Source organism: Elgaria multicarinata, chromosome 4 (assembly GCF_023053635.1).
Source record: "Elgaria multicarinata webbii isolate HBS135686 ecotype San Diego chromosome 4, rElgMul1.1.pri, whole genome shotgun sequence".
NCBI classification, from domain to species: domain Eukaryota; kingdom Metazoa; phylum Chordata; class Lepidosauria; order Squamata; family Anguidae; genus Elgaria; species Elgaria multicarinata.
The window spans coordinates 83,403,949-83,423,777 of record NC_086174.1 but is presented as its reverse complement, the minus strand read 5'-3'; the positions used below and the strand labels follow the sequence as shown (position 1 = coordinate 83,423,777).

At 40.4% G+C, this 19,829-nt stretch overlaps 1 protein-coding gene across 4 annotated transcripts in view; it reads left to right on the top strand.

Annotated features, from left to right (window-relative positions):
* The window catches only part of LAMA2 (laminin subunit alpha 2), a 477,652-nt gene that overhangs the window by 276,592 nt on the left and 181,231 nt on the right, over positions 1 to 19,829 (top strand). For 3 of the 4 annotated variants that reach the window (XM_063124695.1, XM_063124694.1, XM_063124692.1), the window contains exons 16-18: positions 3,718 to 3,831; positions 9,804 to 9,931; positions 14,067 to 14,153. In XM_063124695.1, coding sequence (XP_062980765.1) covers positions 3,718 to 3,831; positions 9,804 to 9,931; positions 14,067 to 14,153 — 329 coding nt within the window. Of the gene's footprint in view, positions 1 to 3,104; positions 3,159 to 3,717; positions 3,832 to 9,803; positions 9,932 to 14,066; positions 14,154 to 19,829 lie in introns of all 4 variants that reach the window. The other variant, XM_063124693.1, reaches the window with a different exon arrangement.

The window sequence follows — 19,829 nt, the reverse complement described above, 5'->3', positions numbered from 1 at the left end:
TAATCTTGAAAATTATCTGATTGAAACTCCTAACCCCTACTAAAGAACCCCCAATCCTAGGATTCCCTTGGGAATGACTGTTAAACCAACTTTCAGTTGATAATGTGAACATGGTGCACCTTCCAAATTCTACTCTGTCATATTGGAACCCATTCCACCACCACCCAGACCCAAGCCCAGTACTTCAGTTTAAAGCTTAGTGCATAGTTTTTGGCAATGCCAGCCATTTGTGATCCTGCCCACAACCTGGGAGCACTTTTTTACGACTTCATATGTTGCTATTGCATACTTCATAACCAACAGTTCATTGGAAAGCTGGACCCTTTCTACTAAGCAAATAATTTATAGATTTGGTCTCCAGTACTATCCTGTGCCCATCGTAGAATGTCAATGAAAAAATAATGACTTTCTTGAATTCCATTATTGCATGTATTTGTTATGAGCATCCGTCTTGCAATTTGAAGTGGGCAAGATAATAAGGTGTTGCTTCTGTACCTGACCTCCAATGGACACATCTTTTTTAATTGAGGGGAAAGGGTTGTCGATAGTGAGAACCCTTTGAATTGTTCAGTGGAAGACAGAAGTTCAAAAGAGTGGGAGCAAATAAACAAGATGAACTTTATAAAATACTTTTTGCCTACTTTCTTTCATTCTGGTATTGAATTCCCCCAAATATTTAATTGAGTAAAACCAAAAATAACCAATGTTCTTATAAACTTTGGTTATAATACAGAGAGCACCCTGGTTAAGGCTATACTTTTAGGATGGCTTTTGAGTTATTTTAATGAGTTTTACACATGTATAGACTGTTTTCTACTATGCTGTCCACTGTGAGTCGTAGAAATGGGGAAGATAATATATTTACCAACATACATACAGGTGTCAGACCTGACAAAACTATCACACTAAGTAAAACCGCCCAGGGAGCTTTGGCTATTGGGCGGTATAAAAATGCAATAAATAAATAAATAAATAAATAAATAAATAATAAAAGATTGAAACAGAAATGTTACTCTGTTATGCTGTGTTGAAAGTGTAGAATCCCAAAGAATTCTAAACTTTAAATATACTTTTTTTCTTGAGATTCAGTGAGGCTTGCTATACCTGTATCTTTTATTTATTTATTACATTTTTATACCGCCCAATAGCCGAAGCTCTCTGGGCGGTTCACAAAAATTAAAACCATAATAAAACAACCAACAGGTTAAAAGCAGAAATACAAAATACAGTATAAAAAGCACAACCAGGATAAAAACCACACAGCAAAATTGATATAAAATTAAAATACAGAGTTAAAACAGTAAAATTTAAATTTAAGTTAAAATTAAGTGTTAAAATACTGAGAAAATAAAAAGGTCTTCAGCTGGTGACGAAAGGAGTACAGTGTAGGCGCCAGGCGGACCTCTCTGGGGAGCTCATTCTACAACTGGGGTGCCATAGTGGAGAAAGCCCTCCTCCTAGTAGCCACCTGCCTCACTTCCTTTGGCAGGGGCTCACAGAGAAGGGCCCCTGTAGATGATCTTAAGGTCTGGGCAGGTACATATGGGAGGAGGCGTTCCTTCAAATAACCTGGCCCCAAACCGTTTAGGGCTTTAAATGTCAATACCAGCACTTTGAATCGGGCCCGGACCTGGACTGGCAGCCAATGAAGTTGTAAAAGGACTGGCGTAATGTGATCTCGCCGGCCAGTCCCTGTTAGTAAATGGGCTGCCCTGTTTTGTACCAGCTGAAGCTTCCGGACCGTTTTCAAAGGCAGCCCCACGTATAACGCATTGCAGTAATCCAAACGAGAGGTTATCAGAGCATGGATAACTGTAGCTAGGCTATCTCTGTCCAGATAAGGGCGCAGTTGGTATATCAGCCTAAGCTGATAAAAGGTGCTCTTTGCCACTGAGTTCACCTGTGCCTCAAGTGACAGTTCTGGATCCAAGAGCACCCCAAACTACAGACCCGATCCTTTAGGAGAGTGCAACCCCGTCCAGGACAGGGCAAACATCACCTCGCCGGACAGATGAACCACCCGCTAACAGTACCTCCGTCTTGTCTGGATTGAGTCTCAGTTTGTTAGCCCTCATCCAGTCCATTACCGTGCCCAGGCACTGGTTCAGAACAGCCACTGCCTCACCTGGGTTTGATGAAAAGGAAAGGTAGAGCTGGGTATTTGAACGTTTTTTGAACGCTTTCCTTGCCTACAGACAGAGTTATACAGAAATGGCCTGATTCTGGCTAGCAGCAGTTGTGCTTGAACGTTCAGAATTGTAAAACCATTTGTAAAATATATGGTAGGTAAGAACTGCTGCCTGGCATCTTATTCTGAAATGCAAGCAAAACAGTCGCGGGTTGCTAATGAATCACACATGCAAGATGTCCCCTTTGCGGAGAAACGCCCATTGATTGTGATACAGTGTACTGTGCTGCAATCAAAAGTAAGATTTTTGGATAGCAATCATCTCCACTTGTATTACAACCCAATGTAGGAATTCAGCCTAATCATATGGTGGGTAAAAGTATGGAAGGGTGAGGCATGCCTGCAAGTCTTGTCCCCAGAGACTCCATTCCACAGTCTGAAGGGGGCTGAAAGCTTGCAAAGGACTAAAGAATGAAGTTTTTGTATAACAAGCATCTCTGCCTATAAACACCAGACATGGAGCTTCTTTTCCGATGGTGCTATTCCATGCTATTGGATGTGTGTGTGAATACTGCAATCATCTAGACATGGTTGACTACACTGAACTTTCCTGTTGGGTTGTCTATGAGTTGGGAAAGACCTGAGCAAGAGACATGCAATCTGTCTACATGCTTGTGATATTCATCCACCCTCCCAGCAATATGGAATTTTAATATGAAGAAGCAGCTCTCATGTCACTAGACCTGTATCTAAGAGGAGTCAGAGGAATGGATTCTTTTCTACCTGCATGTTTGCCTTCTTTCTCTCTTTAATCTTCAATACAAAATAGCCCAAGTTGTATTTTAGCTATGATTAGAGTCCCTTCTTCTTTCTCTTTTTTTCCTTCCACTAATTTGTCTTCTATTTTTCAGTCTGTAACTCTGAATCTGCCTTATTTCCTCTCTTTTACTTCTCTGCTTTTATTTTACCTTTTCAGAAGAAACATCCAGCTAATGCCTCCTTTAGTCTTACACCCACCTATTCGGTTAAGGTCAGTGCCTAGACATCATGCCAGGGAAACATGTTTTCTAGAGGTGTTTGAAGGCTTCCATTTTGATTCCATATCACAGTGGTTTTCAAACTTTGGGACAGCCCTGCCCTAGGTGAAGTTCCAGGCTGAGCCTTGCCACAGGCACACAAGCCTAGATCCTTGCTGAGCCACATTGGATTTGTATGAAGAGAGGGAACGTTTTGCCCCATTATCTTTGTTTGGGAAAGAACTGCTGTGTCTCCCCCTCCCCCAATGGTGCTCTGTGTGTATGGATATGGGAGGGCGTCTGAGATGTCTTGCTGTATTCCCCTTTTTCATGATAGAACTGAATTAGTGCCCCAAGCGATCTTTGCATACAGCAGCAATCCTGTCTGCAGCACACTCTGCTATGGAACAAGATGGTGCTGGGTTGGGAGGGGACAGAAGGCAGGATTTTTAAAAAGTTGCCTTATATCAAATTCTTTTTCTTTTCTTTTTTAGTTTATCAAATTAAGTCCGTTGTTGTTGTTGTTGTTAAATATATAATAATTATTTCAAAAATGTTTCCCCTGCTATATAGTCTTGTCAGTCAAGGTACAGACGAGTGAACGGCACCATTGTTGGAGGAATCTGTACGCCATGCACATGTTTTGGTCACGCGGAGTCCTGTGATGATGTCACCGGAGAATGCCTGGTAAGTGTTGACTGACAGTGCTGAGATCAGCCTGGTAGACCAATGCAATTGAATTAACTACCTTAGGGACCATGAGTACTTTAGGAAAGAAGCAGAGATTTGACAGGAGAGATCTTTATATTGAACTGCCTCTGAAGTTAAAGAATCTCGGTAACATGATAATGTAGCTGCTGCAAATAAAGGTGAACAAGAAGCCTTCTTGTACGCCTTAGTCTGATAACAATAGCTGTTACAGAAATCAGTAAAGAGAATATTTCAACAAACTTCGCCATGCAGAATGTTCTCATCTCTGTTGTGGGTTTACTTTCTGTACAGAAGAGTAATAATTTAATTGTAAATGCTACTGTAATGCAATATGCAAGTATGACTATCGGGGGATATCAGTAACCCTCACTGAAATTCTTCAGAAATAAAGCAATTGGGGAAAGGTCACAGTTTAGGCTAAATAGAAAGGTGGCTTTTCCTATAAGAATGTATATATTTGCTGTAGCTAACTATTACTTCAGCAATTAAATGCGTTTATTATCCAGCATAATCATGCCCAGTGAGCCTCTGTTTCCATCCTGCTCAGTAGCTATTTTGAATGGGTGAATTACGCTGAATAGACTGTTCTGATTAACTCAAGGGCATTTTAGTTTTATATTGTCTGACATGGCATGAAGCTTGAAACAACATTTCTCATTTCATTAGTCTTGCAGAAATGCAATTTGAGCCTCTGCCAATTTAGTGGGATATCATACTCCAGATTCCCTGCAGTATTCAAACTAACTCTGCATTGTGTGTGCTTTAAAATGTTTCTCCCGCCCCTTCTTTACTTTTTCTTCCTAAGGAAAAGCTTCAGGGAAAAATCAGAATGAAAATTCAGGGTCTTTACAATGCAATTTGGCATTTGAAATTACCACTGGCCTTCTTGTTTTCCTCTGTACAAGATGTTTAATTGCTCTGCAGACCTGCACAAGATAGCTTAAATTGGTGGATTGGTGGTTTTTTTCAAATTGCTTTTTCATGAATGAATACCTAACATGATTCACATTAATTCTATACTTAATCTTAAGAAGTACTTGGCAAAAAGTATGTCATCATAGCTATGTTTTGAAATATTTCACTTAAATTTGGAGAGAGAGAGATCTCACCTGGAATAAATTGATTTGTTTTTCCTCACCAGTCTCTAGAGAATCTATTTCATTGGGGGGGGGGGGTTCCCATGATTTCAGCCTTCTAATGCTAATATCTAACAAAATTAGTTAAGATTTACAACAAAATTGGCTGATGTTTTGAAACTCTGTGCTTCCAACAGCAAGTCAACAATTTTCTCGCTATGCTAGTGCATGGCTGACTAGAATTCTACAGCCACTTGCTCAGCTTGGTCTTCATGTTGAAATAATCTAGCAGAACCTAGTCAATCTCTGCTGTTATTTTAGGGCCAAACTAGATGTTCTCCTAATCACACATGATGGAGCTATGTGTGATTGTATTCCCTACGCTCCTAAAAGCAAATGGTCCGAATTCAGATCTGGAGGGGGGATTAAGGTATTCTCCATTTTCATCCCAAAATTCCACCCCTCTTTCCATGTTGGCTGGGGGGTGTTAAAAAAAGAAAAGGAAGCCTCCATTGATTAAAGGTCTCAAGGGAAAGCAGCCCTGATTCTTTGCTTTTTTACTGACAGAGCTACTTCACACATTGGCCCCAACTCAGCTAAACTAAGGCCATAGCTAGACCTAAGGTTTATCCCTGGATCGTCCAGGGGTCAAATCTCTTCATATAGGTGACACACAGGGGATCCAGTGCTCAGGCAGGGGCGAACCCTGGATGATCCCAGGGTAAACCTTAGGTCTAGCTGTGGCCTTAGTCATGACTATGTTCAATTGAGAGAAATGCAACTTATTTCCCATATCTCAGTGGGATTAATGCCACAATGTCGACTCACAAGTAAGTCTCATTGAGTGCATGGAAATGTGTTTAAGATTGCAACTTTAGTTATGACTGACTCTAGCTGGATTTGAGCCATTAAACAGACTTTTAAAATGTTTATATCCTGTAAGATAGGGGCGAGCAACTTGTGGCCCTCCTTATATTTTTGCCTGCAACTCTCATCAGCTCTAGCCTAGCCAGACATAATGGGAGTTGCAGTCCAACAACATCTGGAAGGCCACAATTTGCCCACCCCTCCTGTGAAATCACAAATGTGTTGTTACTAGCAGTGTACATCAGCTTCAGACGCAGCCCCAATCCAGAACCGAAGCAGTTTGCTTTGGACCAATTTTGGCTTTGTCTGTGGCGAAGTGAAGATTCCCTGAAGCAGTTCAGTGTAAATTGGGCTGTTCTTGGAGCCTCAGAGGTTTGAAGGATGAAGACAGATTTGACAGACTGGTTGTAAAAATAGTTATATTTCCCCTCCAAGCCTTCCGTTAAAGGGAGGCAGGGAAGGGGAAGGGGAAGGGGAAGAGGAGTATAATTTTGTGACTGACAGCTCTAGCTTCCAAACAAATAATAACTTTGCTTGGGGGTTCCTTTCACTTCCGACCCCAGAGCTTTTGAGAGGGATGGAGATAGAACAACAGACCAGTTGGTGTCAGAGAACAAAAACAAATTCTCAAACTGTTTTTCATTTATCAGTTCTCCCTAACCCCTACACATATCTGTCTGAAATGTTGTAGATTATGTACATAGGAGCACCTCTGCAATATATGCCATCTTCATTCAAATTACCCACAACAAAACAAGGAGGAATTGAACTGTTTTAACCCCTGAAAACTGTAAGGGTCCCTTTGCACAGTCCCTTCTGAAGCTATCTGTCTGAAGTTTGCAGGCTTCATCTCAGAAGGAACAATGATCCAACTGTGCCAAGAAACTGTCCATAACAACAACAACAACAACAACAACAACAACAACAACAACAACATTGTAGGCTTCACCTTTTAAAAGCAATGTTGCAGTTCAAAGTCTACTTGCATAAAAACCCATCTACCTATTTGTCTGAGATTTGGTCAACTTCAACCACTCAGAAGGGGCTATTTTGCCTGCAGATTTCATCCACTTCTCTCAAACAGTCAAAAATGTAAATAGCTGTTTCTTCATTTCTCAATTGAAGTCACTAGGAAGGCATATAGAGCTTTGGATTTTCCAAAGTGAGGCTTGGATTTGGACCTACGGTGAAGCGGGTCATACCTGAAACAGACTGTGTCAAATCAGCTTACTTTTGAAAGTGGGATCTGAATTGAATCTTGTTTTTGGTGAACATCTCTAGAGATGTGAAGTCCTGGGAAGGATCGAGGGGGGGGGGGGTGGAGCAGAAAAAAATGAGAAAAATATTTTCCCTAGAATTTCCCCAAAAATCTCTGGACAAAATGAGGGGGGGGGATTGTATTGTCTCCCCAGTCCCCATTTTGTCCGGGCTTCTTTCAGACCTTTGCATCTCTATACATTGCTTATATTTCCTGCATGGTAATATGTGGGAAACTTTTAGGAATAGACAGGATTTTTTGGAACAATGTAACCTTCATTTTATTTCATTTTCATTTATTACATTTATATTTCTTTACTGGGGGTTTATATAGATTAAAACCCTTCAAAATACAATATTGTGCATAATATAAAAACAGTTTAGCTACACACATATAAACAGACCCACATACGCACAACCTTCGTGGAAGTCACTGCCTAGTAACTTGGTGGCTCTGATTTATACAGCTCTAGTCCTGGTTATCAGTGCTCATGTTATCTGGTAGATATAGTACACCAGTGAGACAACTAGCAGGAGAAATACATCTCTGGAAACAATAACATGCAGCATCTGCCCAACCTTTATGCCTTTATCCTGTGCTTTCTCTGTACCCTTCACTGCGGCATTGAAGCATGCACTATATCATCACGTAGAGAGAAAGTGCCCAGAAACTAAGTCTTGAAAATCTATTTGGGGATTTTGTGTTGGCTGTAAGTGAAGTCAGATTACTTGGTACTCATGCAGGCTGTTAAATGCTGCAATTCAATTTGGATCATAAGCCTTTTGAAGTGAAAAAGAGAGAGAGAAGTTTGAGTGCTGAAAAAGAGGCATGCTTCACATCAAAGGGATTCTTTTTTACCCCTTTTTTGTATTGAGATGCACTGAGCCTTTTGGCCTTCTCATTACTATTCATGGTGTTTTTTCAGTAATACAACAGACAATTTAGGCAGCTAATTTACTGATATGTTACTTCTTTTGACTCTTCTTCAGCTTTGAAATAGACTTGAAAAGAAGCTGAAATATGTTTCTTTGACTCATAATAAGAGCTCAAATCAACGGCTGTAGCCTAGGTTGGTATTTTTTTTAAAAAAAAAAAAGCCCATTTCTAACACACAACTTGGAATAACCTGCAAAGCCCTTTGATCCCCAACACACCCATGGAGGTGTAGCATATTACATTCTTATTACCAATGTGATATACATGATAACTACTTTTGTAGATAGCACAAGCTCTGAACATGAAGAAGTTCCATTTTGTCATGTTACTGACACACTGTTCCTTGCCATACTGTTAAGAGATTCACAAAATATAGGCCTTGTCAGGCATTTTGTGGTGCTACTCTTGTCTTCAGCACCGATGGGGTGTTATACAGATACCATTTTAAGAGAATTTTGAGTAATCACATCACAACAGTGAGTTCAGATGTCATAATCCCTGTTCGACAAAAACTATGGGTTTTTGTTTTGTTGGGAGTGTCTGATGGGATTGTGCATCCTTCCCCACTCCTATTTCTCCTTTCCTGTGGGGCTTCCCTATTTTCCTCACTCAGTTTCCTAGCGAGCAATAACATTTGTTTATTATTTTGGTGACATCTGAATAAATGTAACCATTCTGCCCCTTTATTTCCACAGAGTTTCTGCTTTGCTTTCCCAGTTACTGTTGTAAATACAGAGTGTTTTATTTATCCTTGGTTTTCTCATCAGCTTCAGTGCATTCAGGGTTCTTGCTCCCTCCCCCCACACACACACACACTGCAAAAGTAGATGTTCAAATTGATGCATGTTACAGCAGCTGTTGTCACATGTGAGTTGACCAGTTGTGCTAGTTGTGGATGTTTATCCGATGTTTATGTGCAACCCATGCAGAGGAATGTAGCGCTGAGAAACATGTACACTTGGATGTGCATTCAGATGAGCATTCAGCCCCCTTTCCCAGTTCTTCATCTAACATTCACAAAGTTTTGAACATCTAGTCACTGATCCTCATTTTTCCCCAGAGGAAAGTAAATCCGTATATTTCTGGAAGATTCAGATTTCACTCTCTGGTTTGTGAGCAAACTGTGGTTAATTACTGCGATATCCCCCAAAATAATTTAGCTCAGATAATTGGGTCTTAATTATTCATGTGTGATCACTGAATAATTGGAAGTGGGTAGCCTTCAGAGTTTTGCTAACACTTGATTTGTATATCTGAAGCTTGAATATACATAGGAAAAATAGATTTTAAATGCACATTAATAAAGCATTTGTAGTATTGATACCAGCAATTTGAAGCCATAAAGCTAAAAGAAATCAGAAAATAATTTTTGAATGACAGTTCATTGATTGCTTCTGTTCTCCCTACATCTGTATTAGCTTGGTTTAGGAAATGAGGAGATCTGTATTGAGGTGCTCTTGAATAAAGTTTGTAATCTACAGGTGATGAAGAATGTAGTCACCTGTTTTCAGAGTTGGGGGGAGCACCAGTGGATACCTATAACATAACAGATCAAATCTTCACTCATAGGATGGCTAGAGTGTTGGACTTACATTGGAGTCACTGTGTCTCTGCCTAACATACCTTTAAAGTTTGTAGGGGGGGCTGGAAGGTGAAAAGTATGCTGCCCTGAGTCATTGGAAGAAATGCAGGATAAACATATAATAGACAGAAAACAGACAGAGTGGACTAGATGCCCTACTGTATTTTTACCAACTATTGTTCTATGATATACTGAAAAGTTGTCTTTGTGTCTTTCCCTGCCGTTTTAGGACTGCAGGCACAACACAGGTGGCCGATATTGTGATAGATGTCTTCCCGGTTTCTATGGAGATGCTACTAAAGGGAAACCCGATGACTGTCAGCTGTGTGCCTGCCCACTGAGTGTACCTTCAAACAAGTAAGTTGCAATTTCTGTCAGTAAAAATAATATTGAACTATCCCTTGAAGTATCGTTTTATCGGTTATTGGCAACCCATGAAATAAATAATAGATTGGCTAGCATAAATATTCAAACCAAATGTATAATCCCAATATTCTCTTACTTCAGTTCTACACAGTGAAATGAACATCAATGCAATGTAAACTTCCGTTAGCCACACAATTGCCTAGCTCAGATTCCTGATTTTTTCCATGTTAATCAGACAAATAGGCAAACACTAGATTGAATAGGTTAATTAGATATACTGTGATCCTAAGAGCTCCACATGCCCAACAGGGCCTCTGAGATCCATTTTCTACAGGAATGCTCTATAGTTCTGGGTGGAAAGATTGGCAACCTGGCTCTCTGGCAAGAATCAGGGCAGGGCTGGAGCTTATGTAGGCATGGCTACCATCTTGAGTCTAGATTTGCTCTGGTCAAGCTGCATGATGGATGGGTAGTCATCCTCTAAGACTTCCATTGTGGTTTGGCTCAGGAAAAGTCCACAGTCCCACCTCACAAGGCTCCAGATGTTGACAGGGTCACCTGAGAGGTGACAAGCAGACCAGGAGAGAGTTATATCAGTTCTCCTCTTGCTGATACTCCTCCCTTTGAGAAGTGTGACACGATCGAGAGATTTGCATGGCTTATATACTGGCAAGCACCACTCCCAGGAAAACAGAGTTCTTGTACAGATGTAGATCTCATTTCCTGATATGAGTGCTATCTGCAAGAAAAAGCACTGTGTGGCTACTGATCGTAGCCATTCCTTCCCGCAGTGGACTGTGATTTGGATGTGTGGTGCTGCTTTTTCCCTTGCATGTACTGAGGACACCTACTAGGTAAGAACCAGTGGTATTAGTCATGATGGGTGTGAAGACAGGGGAGGAATTGGTGCATGGGCTAAATGTGGCCCAATGGAATGTGAATTGACTATCCCTGCTTAGAGCACCATGCATCACACTGACATTATCATTTATCCACACAACAACCCTGTGTGTTAAGTTAGGTTGAAAGTAAGTATCGGGCCCAAAGTCATCCAGTGAGGTTCATGGCCAAGTGGGGACTAGAACCTGGATCTCCGAAGACCCAGTCCCAGTTCATCACTTTAAACTACTGCACAACTCTGGCTGTCAATGGAAATGTGTATGTGGGAGCCAAAGAACAATTTCCCTCCATGCTGTTACACACACACGGTTACATTTTTCAGGGTTAGACTAATTTTATGTCCCTATTTGAATAAGTATCTTTGGTCATATCTAAAATATCTAATAGGGATCCATGCAAGTCAATCTATTCACAAGAAAGCTGCCTAGGCTTGTGCTTGTCACAGCATTTTCCACAAGAGTGGATCTGATTGTGAGGAATCCACTCAACCAGCCATAATGAGTGGAAAGCTGAGGGTTTTCCCTTCCAACAGATCTGCTTTTGAGGTGATGTATGTGAAGTGCATTTGCAATATGGGTCAGAGAGAGAGGACCGCTGTTTATAATTCTGCTAAATTTCACAGGTGTCTAACTGGCCACTGTGGGAAACAGGTTGGGCAGCTTGTGACCTTCGAGGTGTTGGTTGGCTGCAACTTCCATGATCCCGCCCCATTGGCTGCACTGGCTAGGGCTGATGAGAGCTGCAGTCCAACAACAACTGGAGAGCCACAAGTTTCCAAGCCCTGGACTAGATGGTTCCTTGGTCTCACCCAGCTGGGCTCTTATGCACTGAGGAGATCTGCACACACTTACCTGGGTGTGGGTTCCATTGAACTCCATGGGGCTTACTTCTGAATAGATACACATGGGAGTATGTTACTAGTCAGTCTTTCTTGACATTAGTATATAAAAAAAACCTACATCCATTACATGGTATGGGTTACAGAAATAGCAAAGAAGAAAATGGTGTTTATTTGTATTGATTATTTGCCACTTCATACGGACCCATTAGAAATTTCAAAAACTTCTCATAGCCCTGCACAGTTTCATCCCTAAAAGAAGAATGACAGATCTCATTGCTTACTTATATTTATTCCACTAGTGCACCCATGTTAAACAAAAGTTTGTCCTAGGGCTCCAGGTCTACTGCTGGGTTGTTTGGCAAATTGAATAGCTATGCAGTGCAAACAAATCTCTAAGTGAAATAAAAGGAAGAATAATTGAAGGCTGATCTCTTTAAAATAGTAGAGTGACAGATATCCTGTTGTTTCAAACTGCTTGTATCTTTCTGTGTGCCAGCAGATTACCTCATTACTGTGTGTCAATCAGATGCTAGAGGGGGGAAAATGCAGAAAACAAAATGCTAGAAGGCAGAGGTACACAGCTAGGGTAAAATACTATCAGAGGGGATTGTAAACATGCAAATGGCTGGGTTGCCAAGAGATGCAACTATGTTCCAGCTATCTTATTTGTAAAAAGCACGGGAGGCATGAAATAAACAAATATAAAGCTCTGTCTCTTAGGTATGCAGCCAGTTTGAAACATCAGGGTAGCAAGAATTTATGGAGGATGGTTAATTGCTATTGCAGTGACAATCTGATTAAATGATGCCAAAATTCTATACCATTTGACTTTGGATCAAGCTTCTTTGAACTCATTGACATTTACTTTTGAGAAGACACAGGATTCCATTACAAAGCTACTTTCATGAGATTATACTTCATACTCCAATTTAAATCATCCAGATAGCTACCAGCCTCTGGTTCTTTACAATTATACAAATTAAATAAAATCCTCACCCTGAGTCACAAGCATGTCCTGGAAAGGTGGGAAGTATCCACAAATGTTGCCACTCTTGATTGTGAATCAATTAAGGGCAGATTAAGGGCAGTTCCTCTGTTGATGGAAGGCAATTCCCTGCACATATCCAACATCTGTTCTGGAGGATTAGAGGGCCATTTGAAACAATCTGGGGGCTTTGCTAGACCTACCGCCTAATCCAGGCGGGAGGAGCGGCAAGCCCGTGCTAGACATGGACACGATGGGGGAAAGCAAAGCCCCATCACGTCCGCCATTTTAATTTTTTTTTAAAGGGGCCAGACACAGGAATGTTCCTGCTCTTAGGTAAGGTTTTTTTTTAAAAAAAAAACTTCTCCCCGCTCCCCGCTCCCTGGCCATGAGTCCCCCCCTCTCCCGCCGGCTTCATCCCCCCCATCCCTGCCAGCTCTGTCACCCGTCTGCCCTCTTCCCCCCTGCCTCCGATCTCCCCCCCACCTCCCCCAGGCTCAGCTGCTTGTCCTGGCTACTCACGAGTAAGTGTGGTAGCCGGGAAAAGCGGCGGAACGAGCTAGATGCCCACAGTCTTGGGCTCAGCCTGAGGCCGAGGGTAATACCGGGCCAAAAGAGGTTCCGGTTAGCCCAGGCCAAAGGAGGTTTCAGCCCTGCCTGAGCCCGGGATCCCCTGTGCATCATCTGGATGCACAGGGGCTTGTACCGGGCTACCCCGTCGTCTAGCAAGGCCCTGGGAGATTGCAGGGGGCTGCAAGGAGGAAGGGGGTAAGGTAAAAGCCACTTCCATTCAGTTATCTTTGTGTGCCCTTAGGTAAGGCTTGGGTAGATCCTGAAAAACAGCACATTTATTTATTTATTTATTTATTTATTTATTTCATTTATATATGGTCCCTTAGCCGAAGTTCTCTGGGCGGTTTACAAAGGTTAAGTTATGAAGTTTCCCCTTTCCCTTTGCTTTTTAATACTGCAGTTTTATTCCACGATATATGGAACCAGAGTTTACTGAGCTTTCCCATCAATTGCCCTTCAGCTGCAGTGAGATTTAACTGAGGAGTATAGTCTGAGATAGGCCCTCAAGGGCTCAGACAAACAGCTGTACATTCCTGCTTTTTTAAATGGCATAGGCACTCATTGATAGACTAAAGTCCCATAACAACATGTCACTTGGATGCTGCCACCCATTTGAGCTATATCCAGTTTCGGCAGAAATAGCAGAGTCATTCCAAACTCTACCGGCTGGAGCCAAACCTAAGCCCCATGTGTGAGGCCAGACGGACTTTCCCCATGCTCTGTTTTGAAAGCAGCGCTCTCTGAAGAAGGACAGCAACTATGCTGTTAATGAATTTCTTTCTCTGTTTTCTCTGTGCCCCTCTTCTTGCCCTACATCAACAACAAAGTTTTAGCCCAACATGTCATTTGGACCAAAGTCGTGGAGTAATATGTGATGAATGCCCTGCTGGATATACTGGCTCACGCTGTGAGAGGTAAGAAAACATTGTATAGGATTTTATTTCCTTTATCTCACAATACTTTATTAAATGGTTCTTTCTAAATCCTCATTGCCTTTGTGTATTAAAGCAGCCATATTAAGTCATACCCATGTTCTTATTGTCTTCCCCATAGTCAGAATGCTGTTGTAGTAATGATGTCATACAGTTTCTATTTTTAATAAGAAATTTCATTGTCTGTTCCAGATTTGTTCAGCTGCTTTATGAACCAGCACAATTGTTTTATTTAATTTTATCGATAAATAGTAAGCCATAACATCAAAGAAAGTATTTTCCGTGGAAGTAATATTACTTGATAAGATTTTTAAAATTATTTTTTCTTGTTGTTGTGCACCTGTTAGTTTCGTTATTATGTTTGTTTCCACCAAATTTGGCTTGAGCATTGAGAGTATATTTATTCAATTATTCAGCGAATTGCCATTTCATCTTCTTACATTTAGCCAAACAATGCAATTGTGGAAGCTAGATTTATTTGTCTTAATTATTTTAAAACACATATTTTCTAATATGTTTGCTTCTAATTTTCCTCTGAAGTTGCTCATTTGGCATGTGGAATTACTGGGCTCCAAGCAATATCTCAGTGTTACAAATATTTCAGAAGGGTGTTCTCATTCTCTCTCTCCCTCTCCCTCTCTCTCTGGAGCTTAATAAAGACACATAGCTTCCTAAGTGATTGAACCACAACAAATGGAGAAATTTGACAGTATGGGATCAGTCTTTCCCTAAGAGAATTTCATGTTTGATAAAACTGTACATCTTCTTATTGTGCATTTCTTCACTTTTTTCTTTTGCTGTATTCTGGAAATGGATTTGATGTAAACATAGAAAAAGATGGTGGTAAAAGTCCAAAAGTGGCAGGACTGACTCCGAAGGGTAGCTGGTCCATTCATGCCCCACAAATATTTCACACCATTCCATTTGCTCCCCCAGCTTTTTGTAACATTGTATTAAGGTCCTACATAGGATGGATTAAATACTTGATCCCCATATAATGGGGTTTGCCATCACTTTGCTCCTTCAAACTATTTCCCCCCACCCCCCAGAGTTGATCATGATAAAAAGTGTTTTGTCATGTATTTGCCTGAAATGAACAACACTAGTAGTTATTTGAAGAGATGGTTGACAAAAGATTTTCAGATTCTTACTGCCAATTGCTAGGTTAATTTATGTAAAATAAAACTGTCACCAGGCATAACAAAGGTGTTGTACAGAATCTTTAAGTATTTAAAATGCAAAACATTGTTAGCTTTACTGGCTGGCCTGGATTTCAGTGTGCATGCCCAATAAAAGAGGAGTTCAAAACTTTTGTAAATAGATAGGGTAGTTCAAACATCTCACCAATATCAGCCAAGCAGGCATGAAGGTGGTGGTGGTGGTCATAATAATGATGATGATGATGATGATGATGATGATGATGGAATTATTTAAGTGAATCAAAATGTCATTTAAAAATTAGAAAAATTAGACTGTTGTTTTATTATGGTTTTAATTTTTGTGAACCGCCCAGAGAGCTTCGGCTATTAGGCAATATAAAAATGTAATAAAGAAAGAAAGAAAAGGTTCAAAAGCAGGTTTTGAATTATTTTGCCAGGGCATCCTTAGTTCCAGAACAGAATCCTTTGCTTTCACCCCACCTTAAAAGTGGCCACACAGACACCTCCACCATGGCTCTTTAAGCCAAAGGGAGGAAGTCCTCATTTAACAATGGAAAGCTCTCCTCTTTCAATCTTGATGTAGACTTGGAAACTCACTGGTGGGCAGAACAGGCAGAACTGGTTAAGGTGTTTATTGACAATTTTGCTAAAAGGGGTGGTGGTGGAATTAAGCTCCCAATCATAAAAAGGCATAGCAGTGTTAGGTGACTATTTTTATGACCTCTCCTGTATGCCCTACATGTGAATCCACAGTTGACTATGCGAGAAAGGAAACTGAACATACAAATATACTCAATAGCAGAGAAGCAAATAGCAGTGGGAAGGGGAATTTAGGAGGTGTCCATTATCAAAGAAAGTGGCACATCCGAGCAAGCAGGTTGTTTCCAAAGAGACGTTAAGCTGGTCATGTTATTTGCCAAATTTTAAAAATGCAACAGATTACCTCCACAGTGTGAGAGCTTTTCTAAAGGATTATCCCATGGTTCTGCTGTAATTTTTAGAGGCTCACAAATACATGGATGGACCAACTGCATAGCTCTTTACCAGTCAATCATTGTTCCAATCCTAGCCAGTCAACAAGTGAGTGCTATGGACTCACATGCCCAGCTCACATGGTGGTGGATCTTATAATTTTACTGTGGCACTATGGGATGAACCCAAAGATTACAGCTCCTACTCCACTGCTACAAAATCTAAAATATCTTGTACCTTGCTGTAAAGTAAATGGATATGTTTAATACGCTGGCAGTTGTTAGATGGGTTATATAACAATACTCTACAAGGTGTTCTGTTTAGCAACCCACCCACCCCATTTCACCTTTAGGCATCTTTCAACTTATTCACTAATATGAAAGCAAAACAGAGCCATTTTTGGATGGCACTGAAAGTCTATAGTCCACAGTTTTCAGTTAGCAAAATCTAGAATCTTTCCAATCCTGCTGAGGCTGAAATCCTATATATATTTGCCTGGGAATAACTTCCATTGAATTCACTAAGACTTACTTCTGAGTAGACATGTAGTGAGACATGCAGTAACATGCACCATAAGCCTTAAAATGTGGAAGCTCTGGCAATTAAAAAGAATACCGAAGACCACTAACGTGTTAGGAATTAGCAAAGCCTTTGAGGAATCTACACCATGTGTAAGAAGGGAGCCAAATGCAGAATATTCCTTTCAATGATGGACTTCTGTGGAAGATTTTTGGAGAGTATAATCATTTAGCCGTTTGCTTCATTAAAAAGAAACATACCTGAACACACAACTGAAGCTGAAGATTCAGCACATGCACCAAGTCCACCATTTTCTTTTACATCCATGTAGTGTTATTTTTGGCTAAAAGCACCTGCCACAAAGGCTTAGGCACTCACCCACTTATCACTGTGATGGCTACTGCTGAATGCTATTTCTATCTGTCCTTTCCTGTCTATCTGGCAAGTCATCACCCTCCTCTCAAATCAGAGGGCTGTGAAGTTAATGAGTGCAAGAACAAATCAGCTGAAGAGTACTTTTGTGACAGTTGGTCAGTGTAGGGGTCACTGGCACCTCTCATCATCAAAAGTAATATTTCTTGAGTGGGGAATAATCCATAGATTAGCCATGAGGAAAGAATTTGAATAATGTTTCTTTTAATTGTCAACAGTTGAATAAAATTGCCGGAGGCCTTTGATTATAGCAAACACATGCACATTTAGGAAGCCTTCTTTATATGCTATTAAATGTGAATGAGTAATAGCTTCAGGAATTTGCATGGAATCCCTTCTTATTTTAGCTTGAGGATACTGTTCTGAGTCATATGTAGTCATTAAATTAACTGCTTTAAAATTATCATGAAGTGTTCTATATTCAGTTTTGTCTTGCAGCCACCCATGATTTCCCACTCTTAGAACTGGCAATACATCTCTTTTTGTTTATATATAATTCTAGTAAATTAAAATGCTTAATACGGTGTGTGTGTGTTTTGTCACAGTCATTGTTCCATTGATTTATATACAGACTGACTGCTGGGCTGCATTTATGTTTCTTTGTACGTTCTTCTTCATCTTCTTCTCTCCTGCATCATTCTGTACCCATCTTCCCTCTAGTTTTTTTGTAATCACTTCCTTGCCATTACCCTTCTTTTGCTATCTCTCCTTCCTTCAGTAAAGTTGGAATGCTTCTGCTTTTCCTTATTGCAAAGATAACAACATCCCTCTCTTTAAATCTCTCAACTGCCTCCTTGTTGCTTTCAATTTTATGTCCTAATCCGTGTATTTGCAGCTTTCTGTCTCTCTACCTTTGGTGGAATTCAATTCTTATCTCTTTCCATACCCTGGCTCATCATCAACTTTCTGAACAAGCACATCTGAGGGTCCAAGATGAGCTGGGAATCTGTGGGCCAACACATGTTCAGCATGGAAAGTGACCCTTGAATTTAAATGTATGGACTAAAAGACTATTCTTCCAGAAAGAGACAAGAATCCAGACATTTAGGGTGCAATCCTATGGTTCTTTCAACAGAAAAAAGCCCTACAATTCCCAGCATCTCCCAGTCAGCATAGCATTGCCCTCTTAGATCATTTTATCTTAGTAGTGACAAATACAGAGCCATTCTGAATTTTCTGAAGAGAGATAGAGATAGCAGAAAATAGGGCAGGAGAGTGGTTGAAATAAACTGGAAGAAAGATAGATCCCACAACAAAGGATTTAAAATTAGCATTGGAAATGGGTTAAAAACTATTGTTTGAATGTAACTTCAAATTAAGCTCTAGTTTTTGTTTTGTTTTTGTTTTTTTAAAGAACCATATATATGAAACAGCACTATTGGGTTTGGTGCATCTAATACTTTCTTCTTCCTCAGTCCTACACAAATGACTGATGTTCAGTTGATTTTCATAAATCACTGTACTGGTATACTGAGTCCTGATAATTCATATTGACTAATAACCATTTCCACAAATAATCCACTTTGAATAGCATACTCTGAAGCTTTGTGATTCCACACTGTGTGTTTGTAACCTAAGAGTCACAATTTGAATGGATGAACCCTAGGGTGGTGATGGTGAGGGGATATTATTATTATTATTATTATTATTATTATTATTATTATTATTATTATTATTATTATTATTTGTTAGCTGCCTCTCCCTCTGGATCAAGGTGGGGTACAACACAAATAAAAACACCATAAAATACATAAAACTAATTCAAACGTTTAAAACCAGTGCATCGTTAAAAGCAGCACACCATTAAAAAAGGCATCTTAAAATTCTACTGGGTAGGCCTGCCGGAAGAGATCAGTCTTTATGGCTTTCTTAAATTCTGGAAGACTGGTAAGTTGACGAATCTCTCCCGGCAAGCCATTCCACAAACTGGGAGAAGCAGAAGAAAAGGTCCTCTGGGTAATAGTTGTCAGCCTTGTTTTTGTTGGCTGGAGTAAATTCTTCCCAGAGGACCCGAGTGTGCGGGGCGAACTGTACGGGAGAAGGCGATCACGCAGGTAGCCTGGACCCAAACCATGGAGGGCTTTAAAGGTGATAACCAACACTTTATACTTCACCCGGAAACTAATTGGCAGCCAGTGAAGAGATTTTAAGGCTGGTATGATGTGGTCACCCCCTAGGTGTACCAGTGATCAACCTGGCTGCCATATTTTGAACTAGTTGAAGTTTCCGGACTAGGCACAAAGGTAGCCCTATGTAGAGCGCATTGCAGAAGTCGGGCCTTGAAGTTACCAACGTATGCACAACCATCTTTAGGTCTTCCAACTCTAGGAAGGGGAACAATTATAAATTGTTTTATAACTGTCACTGCATAGATGTACCTGCCAATAAAAAATATGGACAATGTTGCTCTAGGACATAGCTACAGCTAAGATGGGCAGGGGAAATATGCTGAATGTGGTTTTTTTTACCTTTTCCTTTAAAATTGTATTTTCCTTCTTGTTTCTTTTCTGTATAACCATTTTGTTAGTCAGTGCTGTTTTTCCTGTTAAGAGCAGATATTAATTTCCCATATGAC